The sequence below is a fragment of the Pogoniulus pusillus genome, chromosome 24 (genome assembly GCF_015220805.1).
Source record: "Pogoniulus pusillus isolate bPogPus1 chromosome 24, bPogPus1.pri, whole genome shotgun sequence".
Classification (NCBI taxonomy): domain Eukaryota; kingdom Metazoa; phylum Chordata; class Aves; order Piciformes; family Lybiidae; genus Pogoniulus; species Pogoniulus pusillus.
This window is the reverse complement of record NC_087287.1, coordinates 2,856,810-2,880,659: the sequence shown is the minus strand read 5'-3', so window position 1 is coordinate 2,880,659 and position 23,850 is coordinate 2,856,810. Positions and strand designations below refer to the sequence as shown.

General features: G+C 42.5%; 1 protein-coding gene across 7 annotated transcripts in view; it reads right to left on the bottom strand.

Annotated features, from left to right (window-relative positions):
* Positions 1–23,850, bottom strand: part of GAS2 (growth arrest specific 2) — a 98,832-nt gene that overhangs the window by 60,340 nt on the left and 14,642 nt on the right. For 2 of the 7 annotated variants that reach the window (XM_064163068.1, XM_064163073.1), the window contains exons 1-3: positions 22,149–22,236; positions 14,138–14,299; positions 6,708–6,832 (exon numbers count right to left, since the gene is read on the bottom strand). In XM_064163068.1, the coding sequence (XP_064019138.1) occupies positions 6,708–6,832; positions 14,138–14,279 (267 nt within the window). In that variant the 5' untranslated portion in view covers positions 14,280–14,299; positions 22,149–22,236. Of the gene's footprint in view, positions 1–6,707; positions 6,833–13,547; positions 13,663–14,137; positions 14,300–21,611; positions 21,817–22,060; positions 22,237–23,850 lie in introns of those variants that run through there. The other 5 variants (XM_064163071.1, XM_064163072.1, XM_064163070.1 and 2 more) reach the window with 5 other exon arrangements.

Below are 23,850 nucleotides of genomic sequence, written 5' to 3'. Positions count from 1 at the left end.
GATTCACGAAATACATTTCCCAGGAGCAAGGCTGCAAGTCTTCAAGGCCAGGCTGCATGAGTCCTTCAGCAGCTGGCTCTAGTGGAAGGTGTCCCTGCCCACAGCAAGGGGGGTTGGAACCAGATGATCTTTAAGGTCCCCTTCCAACCTAAAACACTCTAGGAATTTAAGCATCTATGAAAGCTTTCGATATGGTACAAGTGCAAAATGCACTGCAGATGCTAGGACTGTTGGCGAGACGTGGACAGAATCTCCTCCTGTTGGGAAACAAAGGAGCACATCTATTTTCATAATTGTGTGCAGAAATTACTGCTTCACAAGCAGCTGCAATGGAAATCCATCTGCACATCCAAGAGCAAAGTTTCCTCACTGTTTTCTACACAACAGTTTTATTCCAGGGCACATTCAATTTCATCTTATTAAATTAGCTCCCACTGGAAGAATCAAACTAAATGCTTATTTGAATTCAATTTCCCAGCACTTAAGAAATACTTGTATCAGGATTTATTTTGTACTTAATTCTGTTTCTTTGACAGGCTAAATCAAATCTAGATCCCAGCTTCCTGAAAATGAAGTTCAATTTTTAGGTTCCAATTCATTATTCCAAAGTATTTGTAAGAGAGATCAGAGTTGAGATTGAGCTGATTAACCTTTGAGAACTTGGAGAAAAAAAAAAGGATGTTTCATCATCAACATATTTTCATTCATTTGCAATGGAAATGTTGTTTTCAGGGGACTGTTCATAAATATTTAGGCAGCTTCAAGGATGGTGGCCAAACCACTATGCCCTGCCTATTAAGAAGGTGAATGATAATTATTAACACAAATTATTTATGGTTATTTAAAAAGCTTAAGCAATGTGCTTACTAAATTAAGCCCAAGCAAATGTGGGCTCCATGCATATTGGGCATGCCTTGATGCTCTGAATTTGTTTGTACAGCTGTGCAATTCTCAAATTAACTGTCTGTCAGGAGAAGTGAAATATTGCCAGAGGAGCATGGGGATGAAATCCAAGCCAACGGGAGAAAATGACAAAACGGCATCCTGTGACATGAATCACTTTCACAGAACAACTCCTGCTATAAAGCTGCAGTTTCTAGCCAGTAGCTCATTAGCAGCAGCAGCAGCACAGGTACTTTCAACAACTCAGTACCATAGCAAGCTTGAGGATTTATTAAGACTGATACCAGTCACCTGCTTCTCGTTTCACGTGTACACAGTCAGATATTTTTGTTGGCTTTACAGCCATAAATAGGTGACAAAGTGACTTCTCTAAACAATGTACCATGCAGGCTCACCAGTCTAATCATGACCTTCCTATTTTAAATCTCCACTTTAACTTAAACCTCCAAAAGATCTGTCTGATTGGATCAGACTTTCAGGTTGGCCATCCATGGTCTAAGAAAAGCAAGGTCATAGAATCAAGCAGGTTGCAAGAGACCTCCAAGATCAGCCAGGCCAACCTAGCACCCAGCCCTAGCCAATCAACCAGACCATGGCACCAAGTGCCCCAGCCAGGCTTGGCTTCAACACCTCCAGGCACGGCGACTCCACCACCTTCCTGGGCAGCCCATTCCAATGCAAATCACTCTCTCTATGCCAACAACTTCCTCCTAACATCCAGCCTAGACCTGCCCTGGCACAACTTGAGACTGTGTCCCCTTGTTCTGTTGCTGGTTACCTGGGAGAAGAGGCCAACCCCACCTGGCTACAGCCTCCCTTCAGGTAGTTGTAGACAGCAATGAGGTCTGTCCTGAGCCTCCTCTTCTGCAGGCTGCACACCCCCAGCTCCCTCAGCCTCTCCTCATAGGGTTTGTGTTCCAGGCCTTTCACCAGATTCATTGCCCTTCTCTGGACACCTTCCAGCACCTCAACATCTCTCTTGAATTGAGGGGCCCAGACCTGGACACACCACTCAAGGTGTGACCTGAGCAGTGTTGAGTACAGCGGCAGAATAACCTCCCTCATCCTACTGGCCACACTGTTCTGATCCAGGCCAGGATGCCACTGGCTCTCTTGGCCACCTGGGCAAGCCAGCAAAGCCAGACCAAACTTTACCCAATACAGTATCAGTGACATACCAAGAAGGTGTTTTCAGAATCAAGTTCTGAAGCATGGTTTTGCTGCTTAACAATGAGGAACATTGTCTCATGGGATCTGTAAAGAACCTAGCACCTAACATCCTTTGAAACTGACCACTGTTAAAGGCCTCATCTTTACAAACTGAAGTGTTTCTAACACTGATTACTGAATGATGAAATAAACCAAACCCCACAAGGTTAGGGAATAGATTCACTGAGGACACATTCAGAGCATCCCTTATGACATCCAAAAGTGTCTATTAGGACGTCAAGCTCAGGAGGGCAATGAGCAGGGACTGCATAATTGGCACTAGAGGCTGCCAAACTCCAGTGCTTTCAACCACACATTATTCCCCTGAGAAGCAGATAGCAAAGCAGAGTGTGACTCAGGTGCTATTTTTAGGTGCAGCAATTCATCCCTAAAGGAGCATCTTAATACAGAAAACTACACATTTCATTTCAACTCATTTCTTTGAAGTTTGACCCTTGTGAAAGGACAGATTTGCTCATGTCCACCTGCACAAACAGCAAGGTATTCAGCTCCAAGAAGAAATAAGGCACAGAACATGAGGGACCCTACTGGGCCAGCTAAAGGTTTCTCTCACCCAGATGCAGACTGGCCATAACTATCCAGGGAAGAGCAAGACTACAGCAAACAGGCTATACCTCTCAGTATTTTCTGAAGCTCCAACCATTTACAGCTATGGTGAGTTCCTTGTTCCAGATGGGGCATTCAGCCTTCCAAGACCTCTCTCTTCCATTACCTTATTCCCAGATAAAACTTTAACACTCATGGGCAAGAAATCTCCAGCCAGTTTGTAAACAAGGACTCCCCCTTTTTTGTGTTTGGCTCTTACCAGCTTCATTCAATATCCCACAGTTCTGTACTGAAAAGACTAAGCATCTACCACATCACTGCTGGGTTTTGCAGGGTCCATTATGTGCCCCCTCTTGCCACAAGGAAGCACCCTAACCCACTCAATCACTCAGGAAAAGCTATTCAGCTGATCCCCTTTGCCCACACACAGTTACAACTGCATTGCTCTCAAAAAGAAAGCAGACTTCACTTTTGCACCATGCAACCTTCTTAACTCCTTTTCAGTTTCTCAAAGTTATATTCTCAAGTGATATCACAAGCAGCTTCCTAACTCTCTTGAAGTGACCTCAGCATCTATGAGTGTCCCCACAGGACACAAAAAGAAGTGTTCCTATCAATACCACCATCTTCCTTCCAGATTTGGAAAGCACAGGATTTTGGGAGGCACAACTTTTTTTTGTTTTCCTGATTTAGTCCACACTCAAAAAGGCTGATGCTGGTCTAGGAGGTCCCTGAAAACTGAAGCTTAGTTCTCCCTAATAAGAAAGGGAATGCTACAGGTCTGTTATGAAACAAACTGCAAACTGACAGGGACATATTGCACAGTTAACCCAGACACTGTAAGGTTTAACCTCTGCCATTCTGCACAGTATTGCACACAAACTTAAGGAATTATGGGAAGCAACTGAAGAGCCAGTGTACACAATGTCAGTTTTTAATGTCTTCTTCCATGTGCTGCCATAGCTGCACGAGTGAATCCATGATCAGTAGTACATACCAAACACAACAGGATACATCACCATCCTCCAAGACAGAAGTAAACCCAAAAAGAGTTATGGAGCATTGCCATCTACAAAGTAGTTCATATAGAATCACAGAATCAACCAGGTTGGAAGAGAGAACTCCAAGATCATCCAGTCCAACCTAGCACCCAGCTTCCCTTATGAAAACAGATCAAATCTTTGAGCTTGAGGAGGGACCCCTCATTATCTACAGCCTCATCCTGTCTCACTTGGCTGCGACCTAGTGCTGCCTGCAAGCTGATCCTGCTGGCAGCCACTCATTTTACATCAGTCTGCTCTTACCTAAAAAAACTTGGCAGTGGCATATATGACTAGAAAAGCACCTTATCTATTTTGATAGAGGCTGGACTTGCAGAGACTAGCAGCCTCTTCCAGCTGCCAATGAAGTCACCAGGGCACCTAGGTGAAAGCCCATCACATTTCCGTTTTCCTGTGCACAGAGAAGTGGCCAAATAGCTCCAGAATTCCTCATGTATTATTAACAGACTGCTTAATAATGATTCAGGGGAGGATTGTGGAATTCTTACTATGCTAAATTTCTACAGTATAATCTTCTTATAAATTTCCTTGGCACAAGAAGTCAGACTTTCCAATGTGTAGACTAGTCCTCATGCCGAGGACTGCTACACAGGGAATTAAAACCTGAAAGGATGAATAGCTCCCTAATAGTCTACCATAACACAAATCAATTACTCTGCCATTTCTTTGAATTCTTCCCATATTAAGTCTGAAACAATATACATTGAGAAAACAGCAGTGGAGCAGACTTTCTTCCCTTTAATTGCATTGCCTGTTACACCACTTTGACAAACACAAGACCAACAAATCAAGTAATTACAGCACATGGGATTACAAACGTCTGTTGGGCTTCTAAAGTAACTTAAGGTCCACGGAAGAAAAAGAGGATCAGCTAATTGAAGGAAAGGAGGAAGGAATAAAGGAAGGGCATAGTCTCAGCTGAGGGGGTCAATATAAGAAAGGAGATCTACCTCTCTTCAGTGGCAAAACACAGAAGGACCAAACACTGGTACGTTTCTGAGTTATCTTTCCAATTGGCAGCTCTCTCTAAATAAAGCACCATGGAACAACTGTCTGATGATACAAAAACCCCAACAAACCCAGCAAAACTAGAAGAGGGTAGATTCAGATTGGATGTCAGGAAAATATTCTTCATCATGAGTGGGGTGAGACACCAGGACAGGTTTCTCAGGGAGGTGGTGGAGGCTCCATGCCTGGAGGTTTTTAAGGCCAGACTGAATGGGGCACTGAGCAACCTGATCTAGTGTGAGGTGTCCCTGTCCACAGCAGGAAGGTTGGAATTGGATGATCTTTGAGGTCCCTTCCAACTCTGACAATTCTGTGATAAGCAGTAGTTAGATATCCAACAGATTGAGCTTCTGAATATTCACCAGAACTTTGTAGTGGAATGTATTACTGTTATTTTTCCTGGGAATTTTATATTCCATAGACACAGCTTCCTGAGATGTCATTCCCTACAGAAATGCTTTACCCTTTGTGATAGAATTGATTTTTCTAGCAGCTAGCTGGGCAAGGTATGAAAGGGGAACGTTTTGGAACTATGCAGCCAAATTTACCTTTTGGGTAAATTGCTACTAGTTTGTATCAATAATGATGCATTCTGTTTGTTTAAGGAGGGGGACAAAGCCAACCAGAAAAGAGAGAACAAGAAGTATCCCTGCTTTCTACCTAGCTGCTTTCTAGGCTTGATCAAAGAGGCTGCCTTAAGTGTTTTCTCTATGTGGGAGCTTAGCATAACAGGCCACCACTCAGGTGAAGACAACCTGGACCATATTTAACAATGAACTCAGAAATCATCCAGTACTTCTATTAACCAAACCCTGATTATCATTTGAAATATAACATATGAGTTCCAGCTGTCTTTTCCTCTTTCTGGAAGAAAGTTTCCTTCCTTCTACACTCTACTTTTTATCTTTCTTCCCAATTATCTCTTCCTTCTTCTTCAGGAAATACAGAAAGAAGAAGGAACACAAAACAAGCAAACGATGCCTCTCTGCACCTCCACAACTCACAACAGCATAAAAAAAATAAAGAAAGCCTGCCTTAGTCCAGATGACTTCTTCTGCAACAACTATGAGCCTGAAACCAAGAAAAACAACTTGCACAGCTGCAGCTGACACTAGATTGTCAGGTTTCAGAGCTGCTGATAAAATTTATGCTGTGCCCTTATTTCTGCTCCAGGCTTGTTAGGAGAATATCCAAAATGGAAGATGCATTGTGTGATTTCTGCTCATTTTTCACCTGTTCTCTATTTGCCTGCTTTGGCTTTCAAGGAAGATGTATCTGAATTTAACAAGGAAAACAAGAACAGTTTCACAACAAATACATTACTTGAATTTAACTCCTCCCAGAAAGAAACTTGCTGTACTCTTGAATTTCTCCCAATGAAGTTGTCTTAGGAAACTCATTTAAATTCAGAAGGAGGTTGCAGTCAAGCAAGATCTTAACCTGATCTCTGCAAAGCTCTTCAGTGTCTTCTGAAGGTTCAAATTCTCCACATCATGCCTGAAAGTCTTTAGTGAGCCCCTTCTAGCACACAAACAGAACCCCTCTAAATTCAAGGCACCAAAACTAATGACAGAATTCTATTATTGGTCTCTCTAGACCTGTTTTAGGAGGAAAAGGCACCTCCCACAGCTACTTAATATTCCCCTTGCAAATAAATACAAGGATTGCATTTTCTCTACTAGCTACCACATCACACTGCTAGATCTTGTTCAAAGTCTTATTCTGCAGATTACAAGTCATGTGTGGACTGCCTCTCACAGTAACCTAAATTACCCAAGAAGTCTTAACTCCTCTACCTTTAGATTGTAATTTTTTCTACACAAAGCAATTATATCCCTGCTTACTTGCAGAGCTTCCACAAATAAAATGTCTTAACTTGGGCAAAAAAAAGTCCAGCAGCAGAACAGTCAGCTAGCTCAGACACTGATAACACATGCTAGAACGTTTACCAACACTTACTTTGCCAGGCTTGTTTGCATCAAAGCTGTTCTCTTTGAATTTCTCCTGCAGGGTCTCAGCTAACCGACAAAGCAAGGCACCATTATCCAATTTCTCCATAAAGGTTTCTGCTGTTATTTCTCTACCTGAACAGCAAACAGAAAGTTAACATGGCAGAAAAGCATGCAATAGCACAGACTACAATGTGTGTAAGATGAGCAAGCCACAGGAATTTTAACAGCAATTGGAAATAAGCTTTAACTAAACCACTGCTTTGATTATTTAGTGAATAGGCTGACTGCTGCTTTACTGGTAGACACACAGCGAGTTCTTCAGAGGTAGCATGCTTTCCTTGGGAAGCATTTGGTGCTAGTTGGAACCTAATTCTTGTGTATCAGGCTCCACAAGTCTCATTTTACTTTTGAAATCCCAGGGCTTTCAACACAGCGTTTTAAAAGACAGCATAGAGCAGGCAAGTGCCTGGGTACCTGTAACGTAAGAGCTGTTAACCAGCACTGCAGTTTACTTTGAAACAGAAGAGAAGAAATAAACCCCCAAACATTCAAGAAGAGAAGAACTGTACTTTTAAACTAACTCATTCACTCAAGATTTCGTCCTGCAAGAAGCTGGTATTACAGTGACTGCAATGCTCCTTTGAAAGAGCTTGTTCAGAAGTTAAGTCAGGGAGTGAAAGTTCATGTTATATATCTACTTGCCACACAGATCACAGTTTTCACCCAAAGAACAAAGCCAAAATACTCCCACTTCAAAATACAGCAGTTCTTATCATGCTAGGTGATGTTGTCCTTCAGCTGCCAGAGACTGTCCTCCCTGGCTACAGCAGAGCAGACAATCTTCCATTACACTGTGATTACATCCTCCTAACAGGGGTGATCATGAGTCTCATGAGATGTGTACTCTGACCAGGCTGGAGAGGCCAGATGAGAAGGGAATCATTTACATTCCCAGACTAAACCTACAGGATCTTACATTTCTTATGGAAGGTTTTCCACTTTCAAATTTCAATTGGAAAAGTTGTCTTCTTTTAGGACTTTTTTTGACCAGCAGAAGTATTTTTCAGATTCTACTAATATAAAGCATCAAGAACTTCTTCTTAGTTTCTTGCTAAAGAAAAGTCAGGTCCTTGCCTGAAGACTGCTGGCTACATCATCATGCTTTGGGCACAGAAAAAAAGCCTTTTCAGTTTGTCCTGTTAAAAATCAGTAACTAAGACCTTTGCAGCAAATCATCTTCAGATCCAATGGTTAAACATTTGTAGTGCAAGTTAAAATCTTTTCTTCCAACACATTCCTACTCCAGAAATATCTGTTTAATGTGCATTTTATTCCCCCTTAAATCTCTTGCCATACACCCCACGTTACAGCTCCTGTACACCTAAATGACTTCTCCAGGCAAAAGAGCAGTAGCAGCACTGCAGACACTCAGTGGTAGCTGGTGCATAACTATTTTAGCAGCACCACCAGCTCAGCTGAAGCCTGGGTTGAAACTACAATAGCTCACAGGTACAGGAATTGAACATCTCAGCACATGAAAAGCCTTCACCACCACTCTCGTCTACATATTTTCCCGCTTGCCCTATCAGCATTTCTGGCAGATGGTATAAAGCCATTAGAAAACTGTTGTTGTTGTAGGAACTGCTTTAATAAAGTATTACATTTTGTAATGGACTTGCTTTCTCCTAAACACGAATATTTCAAATATTCCTAGCCTCCCCAAGATTTCTATTTTGGAAAGCATAATATTTCACAGAGGCACCCAAAAAAAAAGCCACCTTCTACACATTTACTCTGCCCTAGGATGCATGGATTTATTATTTCACTGCTCAAGCATTTAAAAATCTAAAACCTATTCAGAAGTATTTTGCAGACATGGAAAAAATTCTTCTATCTCCTTCTGCTGCTTAACAATACATTTATATTGCTTTAAATGCTGAATGGTCACTGCATATTGTATACTAAGCTGGAGTATTTTAGTTCTGTTCCTTTTATGAAAGCTGGAAGAATGAGTTTTGCATTGAACATCTGCATCCAATGAAAAATATATTAGGTGTCAGCTTTCAATTCACTGTATTTTATGGCTCCAAAAGGTGGCATTTCTTTGCTAAAACAGACACTCTGACATATTTAACAGTTGAAATGGATTGATTCAAATGAGAGTAATGTTCATAGCCTAAGGAAGAAAAATGGCTCTGTATATTTGTATGGAAAAAACATTAAACTCCATTAAATGTGTATAACTCCCCCTATAATTATAAGAAAGCAGTTGCAATGTTTTTATGGAATGGTAATAACATTAAGTATAATAAAAAACCAATACTGAAAATATGAAGGGGAAAAAAAACCCAAATAAAACAAAACAAACAAAAAAAAACCAAAACCCAAAACAAAAACAAAACCTGAAAATGAAGGCTTTCTCAAACTGTCCAAGCATGGCTTACTCTCTCTTTTACCATAACAACCAGATGCCCCTTGGAAAGACAAAACTGCTGTTTCACTGTGGGCAGCACTCTGTAAGGCCACCCAGTCCCGCAGGTCCTAATGCAACCAGGCTGGGAGGTCTATGAAAGTATAACTATAAAGAACTCCATGTCCAGAGTGTGTGCCTAAGAGGTCAAAGACAAAGCATTCCATATGGATCATCCCAGACAACCAGAGCCTCCAGAAGGCAGCAGAGGGACCCAAAGACTAAAGCGAAGTACCACAACCTCCTTGGGTCCTCTATTATTCTGCACTACAATGCACAGTGTTGACTCCAGCCTCACACCCAGCTGATCACCTATTTTAAGTGTATGCCTCAGTGGCAACACAAAACTACTACATTACAATCATCTCACTCGGGAGCATCTCTGAAACACATTGGTAGACAGGTGAGCTTTTAGAACACCGATGCCCCAAGGGAACAGCTCCTCCTGACTGTCTCAAATAGTGTGGCATTTAAGGCAAAGATAACAAAACACAGTAAAACCAAAGAAGAAAGAAAAGGGCAATGATTTTACACCCATGTAAAATTGGCTCTTTTCTGACAAGGCTACTTTTGCAGCTGACAGCATTGAGACATTTTCACTTAACTTGAAATGGGGCACTTAAGCTCAAAGGCATGCTGATAGTAAACAAAATTATGAAGCCACTCCACTAAATAAGAAACTACAGCAGTGCCAGCAGAATCACCAGAAGCATCAATATCATGACTTTATTGATATTCAGGTATTTGAAACCTGCATTTCCCACTGCCTTCAGCATCAAAGACAGCTTCTTGCAGAAGACTTCCCACTCTTCATCTCCCAAACTTTATTCTTCAAGATAGCTTTAATTCCAAAGCCAATCTCCAACTCAATGCCTCTCGTAACACCCTCACCTCTGTTCCTTTTCTCTAAGTCTACTTCACTTTTGTACCCAAGCAACTTTTACATGCTTCATGCAACAGTCAACACTGAGTTGCTGTGTTATTGCATTCTCCAACTCCTTCCCTATGAATTCCTGGAGCCCAGAAAGCTCTGTTAGGAAGAGGCCTCAGCAGTGAGACCTTGAAGCCCAGACAGGTGCCCAGAGCACACCTTACAGGTATATTTCATGATGCCATGTGCTAAATGAAGCTGTATGGAATAAGCAACACTATAAACTTGTGCTGATAATAAATAGGCTCCAGGAATGCAAATAAATAAATAAATTCAGAAGTTTACACAACAGCCAAAGGGGAACCAGAGAAACCACCTCTCTGTACCAGTCCTGAACTACAGACTGGTCTTGAGGCCAACTTCTCCTCATGCCAGCCCTTTTGCTTCTGCAGACAAGACTGCACTGCAGAGTACAGTAGGCAAGCAAACTCTGCCCTTTGGCCTCTGCTAGAAGATTACTACAGACCAACTGTGCTCTTTCCAACATGAAGTTTGCTTAAGGTGAAACACAAGTGTCACAAGAGCATTCCACTATAATAAGCACAAGCTACCAAATCTGGTGCATGTCAGCAGTGAAAGTATTGCTGAGTGCTTCACTGGCCCTTAAAAACAAGGCTGAGAGATGATCATTTGCCAGACAGTTGGGTTAACACATCTCCTTAACTTTGCTACTGCAAGGATCTCTCAACTTAGCCACCAGAGCCCTCCAGAGGGAAGTGAAGCAACTCAATATCCATAGCTCCAACCTTCCCCTCCAGCATGCAAACCCAAACCCCTGCAGTGCTGATGTGTCCCATTTTGAGAAGGATATATATACAATGTACAACATTGTATGAGCTAATCCCATCTGACACATCGATTTCATCTGCAATGCCCTTTTTTCCAGCCCCCAGCATACAGGCAGCTAAAATCTATTCAGCAATGAAGCTGTACTGACAAACCATCCCCTCAGAAGCTCCCAGCTTCTCTGACATGGTTCCAAAAATAATTAGCAAAATGTGTACAAGAGTGCTAATGATTACTAAAAAAAGCAGCACAACAATGCCCATGCTACATTAGAATACAATTCCCAAAGGCTTGGGGTTAAAATTCCTCAGTGTTATTTTCCAGCTGCACCATGTATTGGTCTTCCAATTTATTAGTCTGCTAAGGCCAACTTCTAGCTATGCCTAATTTCCATCTAACATCAAAAGCTCTCATTCATATTATAAAGTGCTACAGCCTTTTGCTTTCCAGTTTGTCATTTCAAGCCTACACTAGGCTTTGCTGCTGCAAAACTGTCACCATTGCAACTTCCAGTACCAGTGGGTAGGACATATTTAGCTACCAAAAATCAAACTTACCTCAGAGAGGTTCAGCCCAATAGAGTTTGCCTAAAATACTTACTTTGTAGTTAAAAAAAAAAACCACCAAACCACCAAAAAAAGATCTACATTTGAAAAGAGTGTGGCCTTGTTGAGTCATACTACAAATGGATGACCAAAATCTAGATGAAACAAAACATGAAGCAGCCTAGCAACAATTAATTGAAATGCATATTAATCTTCTGTATGAACTGTGATATTCTACTGCATTAAATCTGGCATTTAAAATGAGGTCACCCAAGTTACAGCACAGAGCAAAGTGTGGGTACTCATAATATTATATGCACATCTATGTCTGTGAAGATGTAATGACCACTAAAGCAAAGTACATAATTTCTTCTGTGAAGGGAAAAAACACTCATGACAAACCCAAAAAGCCTTGGACATCCTTTTGATGCTGGAAAGTGAGACAACACAAAGAGGTTTTTAACAAGATGCTATAATTTCAGACCTATTTTTTTTCCTTACAGCACTTGCTCATGTGTCACTCCTCTCATTAAAATTAGCTTCAATTACAGAGCAATTAAACCAATTTCTTAACTCTGAGTTAGCATATTTATATGATTATTAAATAGCTTCAATTCTGTTACACTTAATTCATTTTGAATGTGAAATTTTAACTTCTCCCTCAGTTTGAGTAACACTACACAGGAATTCAAAGCAGTTTAAGAACACACATTTCAGTTTTTCAGGACATACTCTGAGAAAAGATCAGCTTGGTGTGAGAAGGTATGGGGGGAAACACATTAAACAAATGAACTGTGTATCCTGCTTAATTAAAACAAGTCATGCCCACTTAGTTCTGCAGCACAGAACTCGGTGCCCATAGGAAAACTCAGATTTTTAATTATAGTTGGCACTTCAGAACCTCCTGCTGTTTGCTACTTTCTTGCTAAAAAAGTGACCTCATTCCTAAACTTGTCACTGTGAGAACTCTGTTATGAACTGCAAACAAGCTTCTGTTTGTTTTAGAGAGGCTCACTAAAACTTCATTGTTTCAAATATTTAAACAATATATGAAATCTTTAATGGAATGTGCTGCATCTGAGTCAGAAAACAGTCCTTTGGACTGCTGTCTTGTGGTAATTGGCATGAGGAGTCAGGATTTCTGGATTTGGTTCTGGTATTGTCTAGACAATCTTATACTCTAAACTCATTAATTTAAATGGAGTTACCACACAAACATGAAATATAAAACAAGGGCCACTTTTGCAGTTGTGGACCCAGAACTATGCCAGCTTTAAATCAGGCATTGCCTAACTGCAAATACTGTGTTCTTGCATTCTGGATCCACAACTATTCCAGCTTTAAAACAGGCATTGCCTACCTGCAGATACTGTGTTCCTGCATTCTGGATCCACAACTATTCCAGCTTTAAAACAGGCATTGCCTACCTGCAGATATTGTGTTCTTGCATTCTGCATCCAGAACTATTCCAGCTTTAAAACAGGCATTGTCTACCTGCAGATACTGTGCTCTTGCAGGCTGCTGACACTACTTACTGACTACACCTCTCACAACATTGTGATACTTCCCTTCCTCTCAGGATAAAGAAGAAAAAGGATGCAGAGCAATGGAGAATGTGCAGATAAAAGGCACTAGATATATTCTATCACTGCATGATATCACTGAGATGGTGCAGCTATAGTTTGCCAAGACAAGACACTGCCTGAGTCTCAACAAAGCAGACTTCCAGTAAGAATAACCAAAAACCCACTCTAAACCACACCAGACTTTAAAATGTTCACCCAAATTTTCCCCCAGGAGAACAACCATGGAAGTTCCATGTAAACACCACCTCCTCTGAAGTATTTCCTCCTCTTTGTTTGCTAAGAGGAACTGCTGGCACATTTCTCTTAGGATGAGGTATTGCCTAAGTCAAGTATTTCTTTCGTAGAATCCTTTGGACTTGCAGAGATCAAACAAAAGCCATTTTCCCCTGACTGTTCTCAGCAAACAACATACTGTTTCCTGGCTCATAGTTCTTAAATTCCACCTTCTTGAATGAGTTGCATATCCCACAGAACTGTCTCTCTCCTTGCTGCCAGGAACATACTCTCATTAGCTCTTACTCATGCGTACCTCATTTTTTTTTTGGATTTTGCTTCGCATCCTCTTTCATCAACATCTTTTGGCTCCACACACCAAGACATGCAGCTGCAACCAGTAAACCTCCAGGTCCCAACTGAAGCCACTAGATCTGACCCTTCTCTGCACAAGCTCCCACAAGTCTTAGCATGCATTGCCATGGGAGGCAATTATCAATCACTACTGCTTGGGCAGCACAGGACTTTTTAATGGCTCCTTCTATTCCCCACAGTCAGCACACCCACAGGCTTTAGGAAGCCTACCAATCCTGATGGCAGTAATTAGCACCATTCACCTAAATGCTATTAATAGAGAAAACACATGCAAAAGAACATGTAAAAATTAAAACTGGGGAAAAACAAACATGAAATTAATAATGAAGTTCAATTATGCTACTCATGGCAATCCTGTGGAGGCAAATTACTCACTAGCTTTTCTGGCTTTGCTGCACTATGTGGGGGTAGCTACCTACTCAAGATTACCTTTAGTCTTGAAATGCAAAGAAGCCTGGAGGACTGAATTCCCAGCTAACAGAAGAATTCACTTACTTCCCAGTAAATCCATTTGATCTTATTGTATCTTACCCAGTAGGTTTGTGAGCCATAGGGCCAAATCCTCTTTCATTGGCAACAGGTTGGCCTCATGTCTGCTTGCAAGCCACTGACTGTATTGATGCATATCAGAGAGGCCAGGCCCACGTGCCTTCGGGCTCAGAGCAGTGCACATTGCTTATCTGCTTCTTGTACCTGTTTTGTTCTACACATAAAAAAAGAACAAAGACAAAAAATAGTTACTGCATTACACCAAATTGAGTTTCACGGATGCAGAAGATAAGATTATTAGAACTGTGATTCTAATAAATCAGCTGTCAGACAAACAGATGTGGATCTAACCCATGAATACATCAATGATTGAGGGTTTGTTTTGCTAATGGGTCACATTACTGGTGATTAAATCATACAGATAAATGTCAACTTCGTTTGGACTCACCACACTACACATCTTGGCAACACATTACCAAATACTCCGCAAGGAATGACTAAAATCAAATCAAAACAAACACTTTACACAAAGCTAACCACTCAATATGATGCCTGATCCATTCAAAATAATGGAAAGCTTCAGAGATTTTTTTGGATCAAGCCCAGGAAAAACACAGAAACACCTGAGCTATGCTACCACTGCAATTAACAAGCACTGCTACCAAATGGAACCAGACTCTTCTCCAACTTCAGAACAGCTAAAGCAAAAACCCCACCAGATAGATTTCCTGGATCATCATTTCTTCAGAAAGCAGGTCAACAATTAGTGCTGGTCAGCCACACCTCCTGCTTCCACCTTTCATACAAACACTCTTTGCGTTCAGAGATGACTTGCCAAAACTTTAGTTTCAGGTAAGACAATCTGTCATCAGTTAAATATTAGTGAACTGTTGCAAGTCCTGCAGCAGGCAGAGACTTCAGGCCCACTGTACCTATATCTTTGCTCCTGAAGGCATAATTCCCCCATCTGAGGCAAAAGTGTGCTAAGGAAAGGTAATTTTTCTCTCTGAAGAGAAACAGACCTGGCCCCAAGCGTCCGTAGCAATGAGCTGAGATACTTTCTTGCCTGGTAGGCTGCTGAAAGCAGCCGACCAGCAGACACAGGGTCCTATATAGCTGTACAAGGCACCACAAGGTAGACATTAAGTGAGTGGAAAGCTTGTAAGGAATAGTTCTTTGCCTGTTGTTAACTGGCTGATCCACACCAACTGTGGTCACACTTGTCAGACCTCTTCACCTTCTGAGACTCTGCAAATACTGCTTTCTTCTTTATGTACCTTTCAAGTCATGTGAGAGGTACAAGTGACTTTAAAAATCACCAAAAAAACCCCAAGAGAACAATCTGCTTTACTGGTCCATTGTGGCCTGGAAAAACAAGAATACTGAAAACAAATCCTTTGCCAAAAACAAAGGAAAATGCTTGCAGAATGCAAAAAGCAATTGCCTCTCCATAAAACTGTGCTGTAACCAATATTCCCAAATATATGAAATGCTATTTCTTTAAAACTAGAGAAAGGAGAGGGAAGGCTTCTGGAGCAGCTAGACAGAGGCAATCCGGGGTTCCCCATCAGTCTGCAAAACAAGCACTGTTTGCAATTTAGGCTGATCTCTGTGAAGATGCAGAACAGATGAGGAAAGGCAGATAGACAGGCAAAAATCTCTAGAACTGGAAATGATTCAGACATCTCTCTACTGGGAATAGGTCTGCTTGAAATGGTAGCCCTGAACTACTAATAATGTACAGGTTAAGTTGTGAAGCAAGCATGCAAAGTGAGGACTGTGGAAGGAGAAAATTAATACTCCTGAAAAGTCTCTACTGAGCAGAACCCTGAGGAAGCAGAGTTGCACACAACTACACACAATCCAACCTTATCTCTGTGTCAGTTTTCTTTCATTTCCTTTCTAAAAGAAACTGGCTTTTCCCTTCCTTGAAAAACCTGCCCTACACATCAGTAAAACCTTTTGTTAGAATCAAAGCCACAAAATTCCTACCTTGCATTTTTAAAAACAAAATAAAATTAGAAGAAAAAAAAAATCAGCCTTCAAAGAGCAAGGCACAATTTGTCACAAGCTCTGCAAGGGAGACTGTGGGACAGTTATCAAACTGCAAGCATCAGAAGCTATCAGACTTCATTATTCCTTATGGAAAGACTGCCCACTACTAAACTTCTACGTTTGGTCACTTGAGCCTCTGCAATACTCCAGTGCTGAAGTATCAAAGCTTCATCAAAATATTCATCTACTTCATCAACTGTAATAGTCCATAAATAAACTATTAAAACTTATCATACACTAGCTGGGATCTGTGAAGGAGATAAATTGAGGTAGGTGACGTTGACAGCAGTTGGATCCTGAACTCCTCCAAGATCCCTCTGAAGATTCTACACGCAGTCAAGGTCAGGCTCCTGATTCTTCACTCAGATACTGTCAACTCACCTCCTTAACATGACTGAATATAGTTATTTTGTGATGAGCTGGGAAAAAGTTTATTGACAATTTAGCAGTGAGGAATTTGGTCAGAGAAATGGACTAACTCACCACAGAGGCAGACAGTAGCATTCAAGGATACCTCCCCACAGCTGAGGCAAGTTTCTTTGGCTCCAACAACTACTTCATTCTTTACTTTTGGCAGACACAAGGTATGAACAAAGTAGCCAAAAAAATACTGGTTTTCCTAATCTCCCTACTTTCTAACAGCAACATCAAATCGTCATATACACAGCTCTTTAAAACTTGCCAACACAAACACATCCAGTGTTTGATAGAATGTTACACCTCTCCCCAAACTGTTGAGGCTTACATGCTATGCAGAAGCATTTTCAGAACTTACCTCTAAATGTTTTCTTCCTCAAAAAGCAACTTCTTCCCCCTACTATTCTGAACTCAGAACAGGAAAGGTATTTAACTACTTTTCACTCTGTTTTGTTACAGGTCATATTTATGCAGCACACCTTTTTTTCCACCTCTCTCAAGAAGAGGACAGCATCTCAAATTCTTAGACTTATTGTCTAGATGAAGAATTCAATGTGGGATAGTTTACAGCAGACCCAGTGACATGTAACAGATTCAACTCACTAAAAGATTGTATTTCTCTCTGCTTTCTTTTTCCAAACAGTGAAGTTTTTATTTTGCTTCACAGTAGTACATTTACTTTTCTGTGTATTGTTGCTCAGTGTTTGTATTTTGCCAGCAGTGTAATTTACACTATCTGCTGATTGTTGTCAGTGATCATCAGGTGAAAGCAATGGGAATCAAACAAGTGATCTTCTGTAATTCCATTGGCTTTTGTTAGGGTTAACTGGTAGAACAAAAGGATTTGGGAACGATACACACACAGAGGAGGCAAAATTGTTTAACCTAGAAAGTAAAACTGGCTGCATAATTGGGCACTCACAGCTGCAGATGCCTGCAATCAATTCCACTTCCTACTCCAGCCACCTTCCTTACCTGCAAAATTGTGCTAATACTCTTCAACCAAAATCAAGTATAATCATTTATTCATAGTATGAAATGTATGGAAGTGTGGATGTATGTACAGAGAAAATATACTTGGGAATTAATCATACAAACCAGTAAGTTTTCACTCCTAAGTGCCCATTCAGTTCCAGGATATACACTCAAGGGCTTGTTCTGAGAAGCTGCTGGCTTATAGAGGGCTCTCTCTATTAGACAAATTTCACTGTCACTGCACCCTTACTCCTAGTTCAACACGTGCATCTGTTCTCAAACAAAAGGAGGCTTGAACCACTCTTTTCAACTTGCTACTAGAGAGAATCCTTCTAGGTCAGGGATGAAGAAGTCTTGCTGAGTCACTTGCTCTTCATGACTTGGCTTAAGAATCAGCATAGAAATTAAGCATCCAGTGAAACACACATTTTTCTTTGTATTTCCACAGAGTTAGAATAAAAAAATGTGTCTATGGAGGGAAAAGAAAGAAGTCCTAAACCAAATGCAGAAGTCTTGTTTAGAGATCAGTAATTTCTGATGTAAAGGTCCTATGTAACATCCCCTTTGCTCCATACCAGCCTATCCACGGCATTGTTCATCCATTCTTGGTCCCTGCAGGTACTATTGCCTGCTGGCAGCTAAACCAGTTATCCAGGACTAGAGATTTGCACATAAGCCAATTCAGTGGCCTAGATGTTCTACAGAGCTGGAATGACTGGAACAGAAGAGGGCCTTAACTCCACCTGGCACACTGGGTTCAAAGACTGTTTCATAAGAATTAAGGTTTAAGTTTGTGAAATGAAGTCTCTTGTAATACGACTGATGAAATACATTAGCTATCAGTCATAGGTGAAACAAAATATCATGCACACAACTGTGCAATAGCTCTACTGTCAGTGGTAGAAAGCAGACAGCAACTTAGACAAGAACAGCAATAGTTTTCTCTGAAGGAACTGGAACCTGAGCACGAGACTGCACATTGGCTTTGACAGAAGGGTATCGGCTATAATAGCAGACAATCTCCTGCTGTCTTAGTGAGAAGGTAATGCTATTGGAAAGCAGCCATCCTGGAAAGAGAGGAGACACAGGATCAAAAGCCAGAACAGAGCTCATGAGTATCTGGCAAGGGTCTCTGCTGGATCTCCCTGCTAGTTCTAATCACCTCAAGCAGATGGAAAAGAACAGAACTTTTGAAACTTTACTTAAGTGGACTGTGTGAAGCACTCACTGTAACTGCAAGTTGGTTGCAAAAAGAAGCTTAAATAAAAGATTAAGTGCTCATAAACAGAGTAAGCTGCAGCAACAAAATATATTTGTGCAAGCAGAAATTAGGCTTCCCACAATTTGGGATCCATACTTGGAATCACCACTTCTACATAAGCAAGTGCCATTTTCACACATACAACACGTCCAAGCATAAATACATTCATACTTGAAAACTGATTTCAGTTTTCCTGCCTCAGTCTTGGCATGCATTCCAGATTTGGAGAGTGCATCATTAGTTCACAGACTAAAGACTGGTCTCGCTTTTCTGTCTCCTCACCCACAGACATACATGTGTATATACATATATAAGCAGAAAAGTGACCCCAAAAAATTACATATATGTGTGTGTGTATATATATAGATAGACATGAATGTCTTCCTTTGAGAGCCGCAGAGGGAACTTACAACTTCAGCAACTGGTATTTTTACCATTAGGAAACTGTTCCCTATGGTGAGATCAGCTAGATAGTGCAATAATGTCAACAAGTGAAACTATGAAAGCTCCCCTACTTGAAGTCCTTTAAAATGGACTAAAAGAAGTAGTGGGAGGGGAAGAGACCAGTCACTCACTAGCAGATCCTACTCAGTCAAGCTTTACCACCTGCAGTTTCCAGTTTACTACAGAACAGTAATCACTCTCACGTTACCCTTTCACATAGGCAGAAAACAAACACCATCACTTTTGAAGTGATTTGCCTACTACATCACATAGTTGCTCTCCAAGGGCTATTGCAGAGCTTTCCCTTGTGTAAGGAAGAGGTCATTCTTGCCTGCATCATCCTAAACACATACATCTGTAAGCTTAGTTTTCTCACTACTATAAACAAGCAGATAAAACATAAGCTCATGAATGCAGCAAGCATATTTTTGTAAGGAAATTCAATTTTTCTAGTTATTTTATTATCCTTATAAACTATACCACAACCAATTTAGCCCAAGGTTTCTGGAGCTTTCCCAGATTAACTTGGAGCATACTGTACATGTTAGGAGCAGGGGGAGGGGCACTGGAGGGGAACCACCATATGAAAGTCATTAATCAATTAGAATTTTTAAGGGCTTACATCAAAATGTGATCTACACTGATAAAGTAAACTTTAATCACAAGAAGCCTTTGTCCTTTACATTATGAATATACATGTCACAAATGTGTGCAGCGCTTTGGGCAGAGGATAGAGAACCTGGCACAACAGCTCACTGATACTTCAGACCTCTGAGGCCCTTGGTCTGAGGCCAGACCAAAATGAAGTTAACCACACTTAAAAATCTGAGCTAATCATTGGAAGCCTAGACATTTTCAGGACTATGCTTAGCAGAAACAATTTTCTTGCTTTGGTAACGTCTCCCCTACCAAAAGGCAAGCAAAAAGCCTTTCTCACATAGACCAAAACAAAACCTGAGGAATGTTCAATATCTACTTGCTCATACAATTATAACTGCTGGAAACTGAGCCCAGTTCCTTCGACAGTCCACAAGCTGTGTTGACTTCTCTTTGCCTGGCTCTTATTGTATGTTTTATTTCTGCTTGTCTAAGCAAAATAGCCATTAAAAATGAGTACAAGTGAAGTTTCAACCTCCAACAACTAGAAAAGGAAACACTTAAATTGACATATATCTTATAAGGAGCATAAGTGTGTCTTGCTTGCAAGCACACTACGCAGACAGCATTACAAGCTGACTCCCAATCATCGAGTTGGCTTTTAATTATGAAGTTCCATTTCTAAAGCCTGCCCTGAAATTTGTGTTAAGCTTCGCTGAGAGGTGTAAAGTGAAGTTGAAGAGGTACTTTGGACAGTAAGTCTGCCAATTTAGATAGGGCTGTGGGTAAAATAAATAAAGTGACCAAATGAGTTAGTAGCCTGAAGCCAGTAAGAACTAGAAACTTGAGGACAGTACTGCCTCATCCTCACCTCACCACCTCCATCTAGGTTTGGTGGTGGTTCTAACTGGAGCACCACAGCGTAACACTGTTCAGATGGCCTATGGTACCATATGAAATTAATTTAGCAATGTCTGCTAATTTCTTATTAAATCACAATTCACATCACAAAACTATTATAAAACCATTACACTTGGTAGAGCCTCTACTCCACACTGAAGAAATCACTCATAATTTGACATGGGAAAGGAAGAATACATTTTTTTACCCCCGTTATTTGTTTTTTAATTTCAAAATCGTATCAGAAGAGTGCTGAAACTGCACAGGGGAGCATGCGATACATCCTCCCTGGTACTTCAGGAGTCCTCCTCTCCAAGGAGCAGCAAAGCCGTTGAAGCCAGCAGGCTCAGCTGCCACCGCGCTACAGCAGGATGCTGACAACAGTCCCAGATAAGGAAGACAGCAACCTTCACTTCTTACATGAGAAAAAACAAAGCCCTCTTAAAGTCAAACTGTACTGTCCTGAGATTTGGATCTGAACTTAAGAGGAAAGCAAGGACCTGGAAGGACGGGCATGAGCATGGTTTCATCCCGCTTGCCCTTTGGGACTGCGGACGGGACAGGCCAGAAGCCATCCGCACCGCGGCAGCGCTCGGCCGCCTCCGCCCATCACTTGCCGCAGCCTCCCAGGCAGGCAGGCAGGCGCCCGCTCCTCCCGTCCCCTCTCGCTGCCTGCGCCGCCAGCAGTCCAAGGCTAACCGAGGCGGCCCGAGATAAGGAGATGGTTGGACGGGGGAGGGAGCGCACACCGGGTAGAGGCTACCCGAAAGACGGGCTAGAGCCCCGCACACCGCCCCACAGGGGGAATCCCCTCTCCCACACACCCTCTCCGAGCGGCCAGCAGCCCCCACCCCCCCTAGCTCTCACCCGCCGCCGAGCCGGGCTCTGCGCTGCGCGGGGAGGCGTTCGTCCTCCTCGGGGCCCCTCCACACTGAGGCTGAGCTAATGGCTTTGCCATGAGTGCGGGAAGCGCTGCTTCCAGCTCTGCCCCTCGGGGGCAGGACCAAGCAAACTCGCCGCGGCCCCCAGACCTCCGCGGGCTGCCCGGGGCTGTCCGCCAACACCCTCCGGGCTCTCCGCGGACAGCCCCGGGGAACACTCCTGCATCTCGCCGCACACCCACTCACGCTCCCGGTCCGCCTCCGCGCTGCTTTCAAACCGCAGCCAGCCAGTAAAGCGAGGCCAAAAATAAACCAAAAACAAACCACATACGCTAAAAACAAACAACTAAACCACAGCACCCCACAACCAAAACGAACCCCCTCGCTGCCCAACGCGCAGGCAGCCGCAGCCGCCCACAAGCCCTGCCGCCTCACCGGTGGGTCCCCCGCAGCCGCCCCAAGACACGGCGGGGGAGAACACAAAAGCACCTTGTCGGCAGCGACGAGCCACCGCGGAGCTCACCTTCCCGCTTCGCTCCCAGGCCCTTTCTCTTTAAACTCGAAGGCAGCCGGAGAGAGAGACACGAAACGCCCTCAACTGCAAGGAGCCCGGGTTGCAGGCTCCGCCGGGGGGCCGGCGAAGAGCCCCTCTGGGGCGGACAGGGCTCCCCCCGCCGCCGGGGCAGGCGGGAGGGCAGGCACGGCTCGGCTGCCGCCGCCGCGGGAGCAGACAGGAGGGCTCGGCTGGGCTACCCTCTCCGGAAGGGCAGGAGGACAGGCAGGACTCCCGTGGCCGCACTCCGCTGAGCCCCCCCGCCCCCAGCAGCTGCCGCCGTCCCCTCGAGTTGAGCTGAGCACACCAGCAGCAGTCGCGCTGCCGCTCCTCATACTTCTGGCCGCTCCGCTCGGCGCTCTCTTTGGGAAACCCTTTTTTTTTCCCCCTCCCTCCCCACCCCCCCGCCCTCTGAACAGCTTTCCTATATTTCAGCAGTCCGCACAGCCCGAACGGAAGTGAAATCCTTACTTTTTTTCAGGGGGACGGCAAATGCAGTTCACACTGATTTACCCTTGAAATGCTGAGATACTGTATTTCATCCCTTAGCAGCCAGTTGGTACTTTGGTCCATTTCTCTTTTACTGCTGTTGCTCCCTTTCCAAGACTCTTGATTGTGGAAAAAGGAGTGGGGGGAAGGAAATGTACAAATAAAGGAGAAAGGAAATTTCCGTGTCCAAGATAAAACTCTCTTCTAATTTGGCCGGTTGTCTCCGGGATTTTTTAACACCTAACAGCATCTCTTTTAATAGTCTTTCCTCTTCCGCCCCCCCTGCCCCCTCAGCTAAAGGAATATGTCAGGAAACAGCATCATATATTCCTCCAAAACAATGCCATGCTACCTTGCATTCTGTTTTGATTGAACTCTAAAATATGCCGGTCCTAAATCAGTTATTCTGACATGACACTTTAGAAGCGATGGGTTGATGTTTTGCTTGTTCTTGTGCTTCATTTGCCAGGCTAACTGCCAACATACCTTTACTTCAGTCATTTCACTCTCACCTTTTCTCATTTTTTGTGACATTTCAACATTTTCTTAAATGTCAGAGATAACCTTCTCCAACTGGGGTTTATTCCTGTAGAAGCCCCTTTCGTGAATTGAATAGTGGGAAACAGATGTTCAGACTTCTGCCTCTCTCAGAGCAGGGATGTAGATTGTCTTGTTGAGTTTCTTAATGGTATCATGTTATCACTTTCCAGAAGAGTGCTCCAGTCAAACAGCACACATTTTTTTTTCTTTCATGTTGTCTACCCACTTGGTTAAAATGTTCTAGCCAAAGCACATTACTTATAACTACACTGAAAGAATAGTTTTAACCTGGTTGCTGAAAATCACTTCGAGCTGACCCTTATTTTTTATTTACATTCACTTCTTTGTACTCTGATCTGCTGGGAAAACTTGATTTGCACAATTAATGCTGGACTATTTCTCAATAATTGCACTGCAAGCAAATTCCTGTTCTCCAAGCAGATGTTCGCTTCCAGCCAATCAGGATACACACATCTTTTGTTATTTATTGTATTCCTCACTCATATTTTGCTGCTCTGATGGACTATTAACTGCTGTGATGAGTGCTACGTAAATGAGAGCATTTCATCAGCATGCTGATGTATTTAACTATGATGAGCTCTAGCCATGTACTATGTCAGTAACAGTCCAGAATTAAACACAC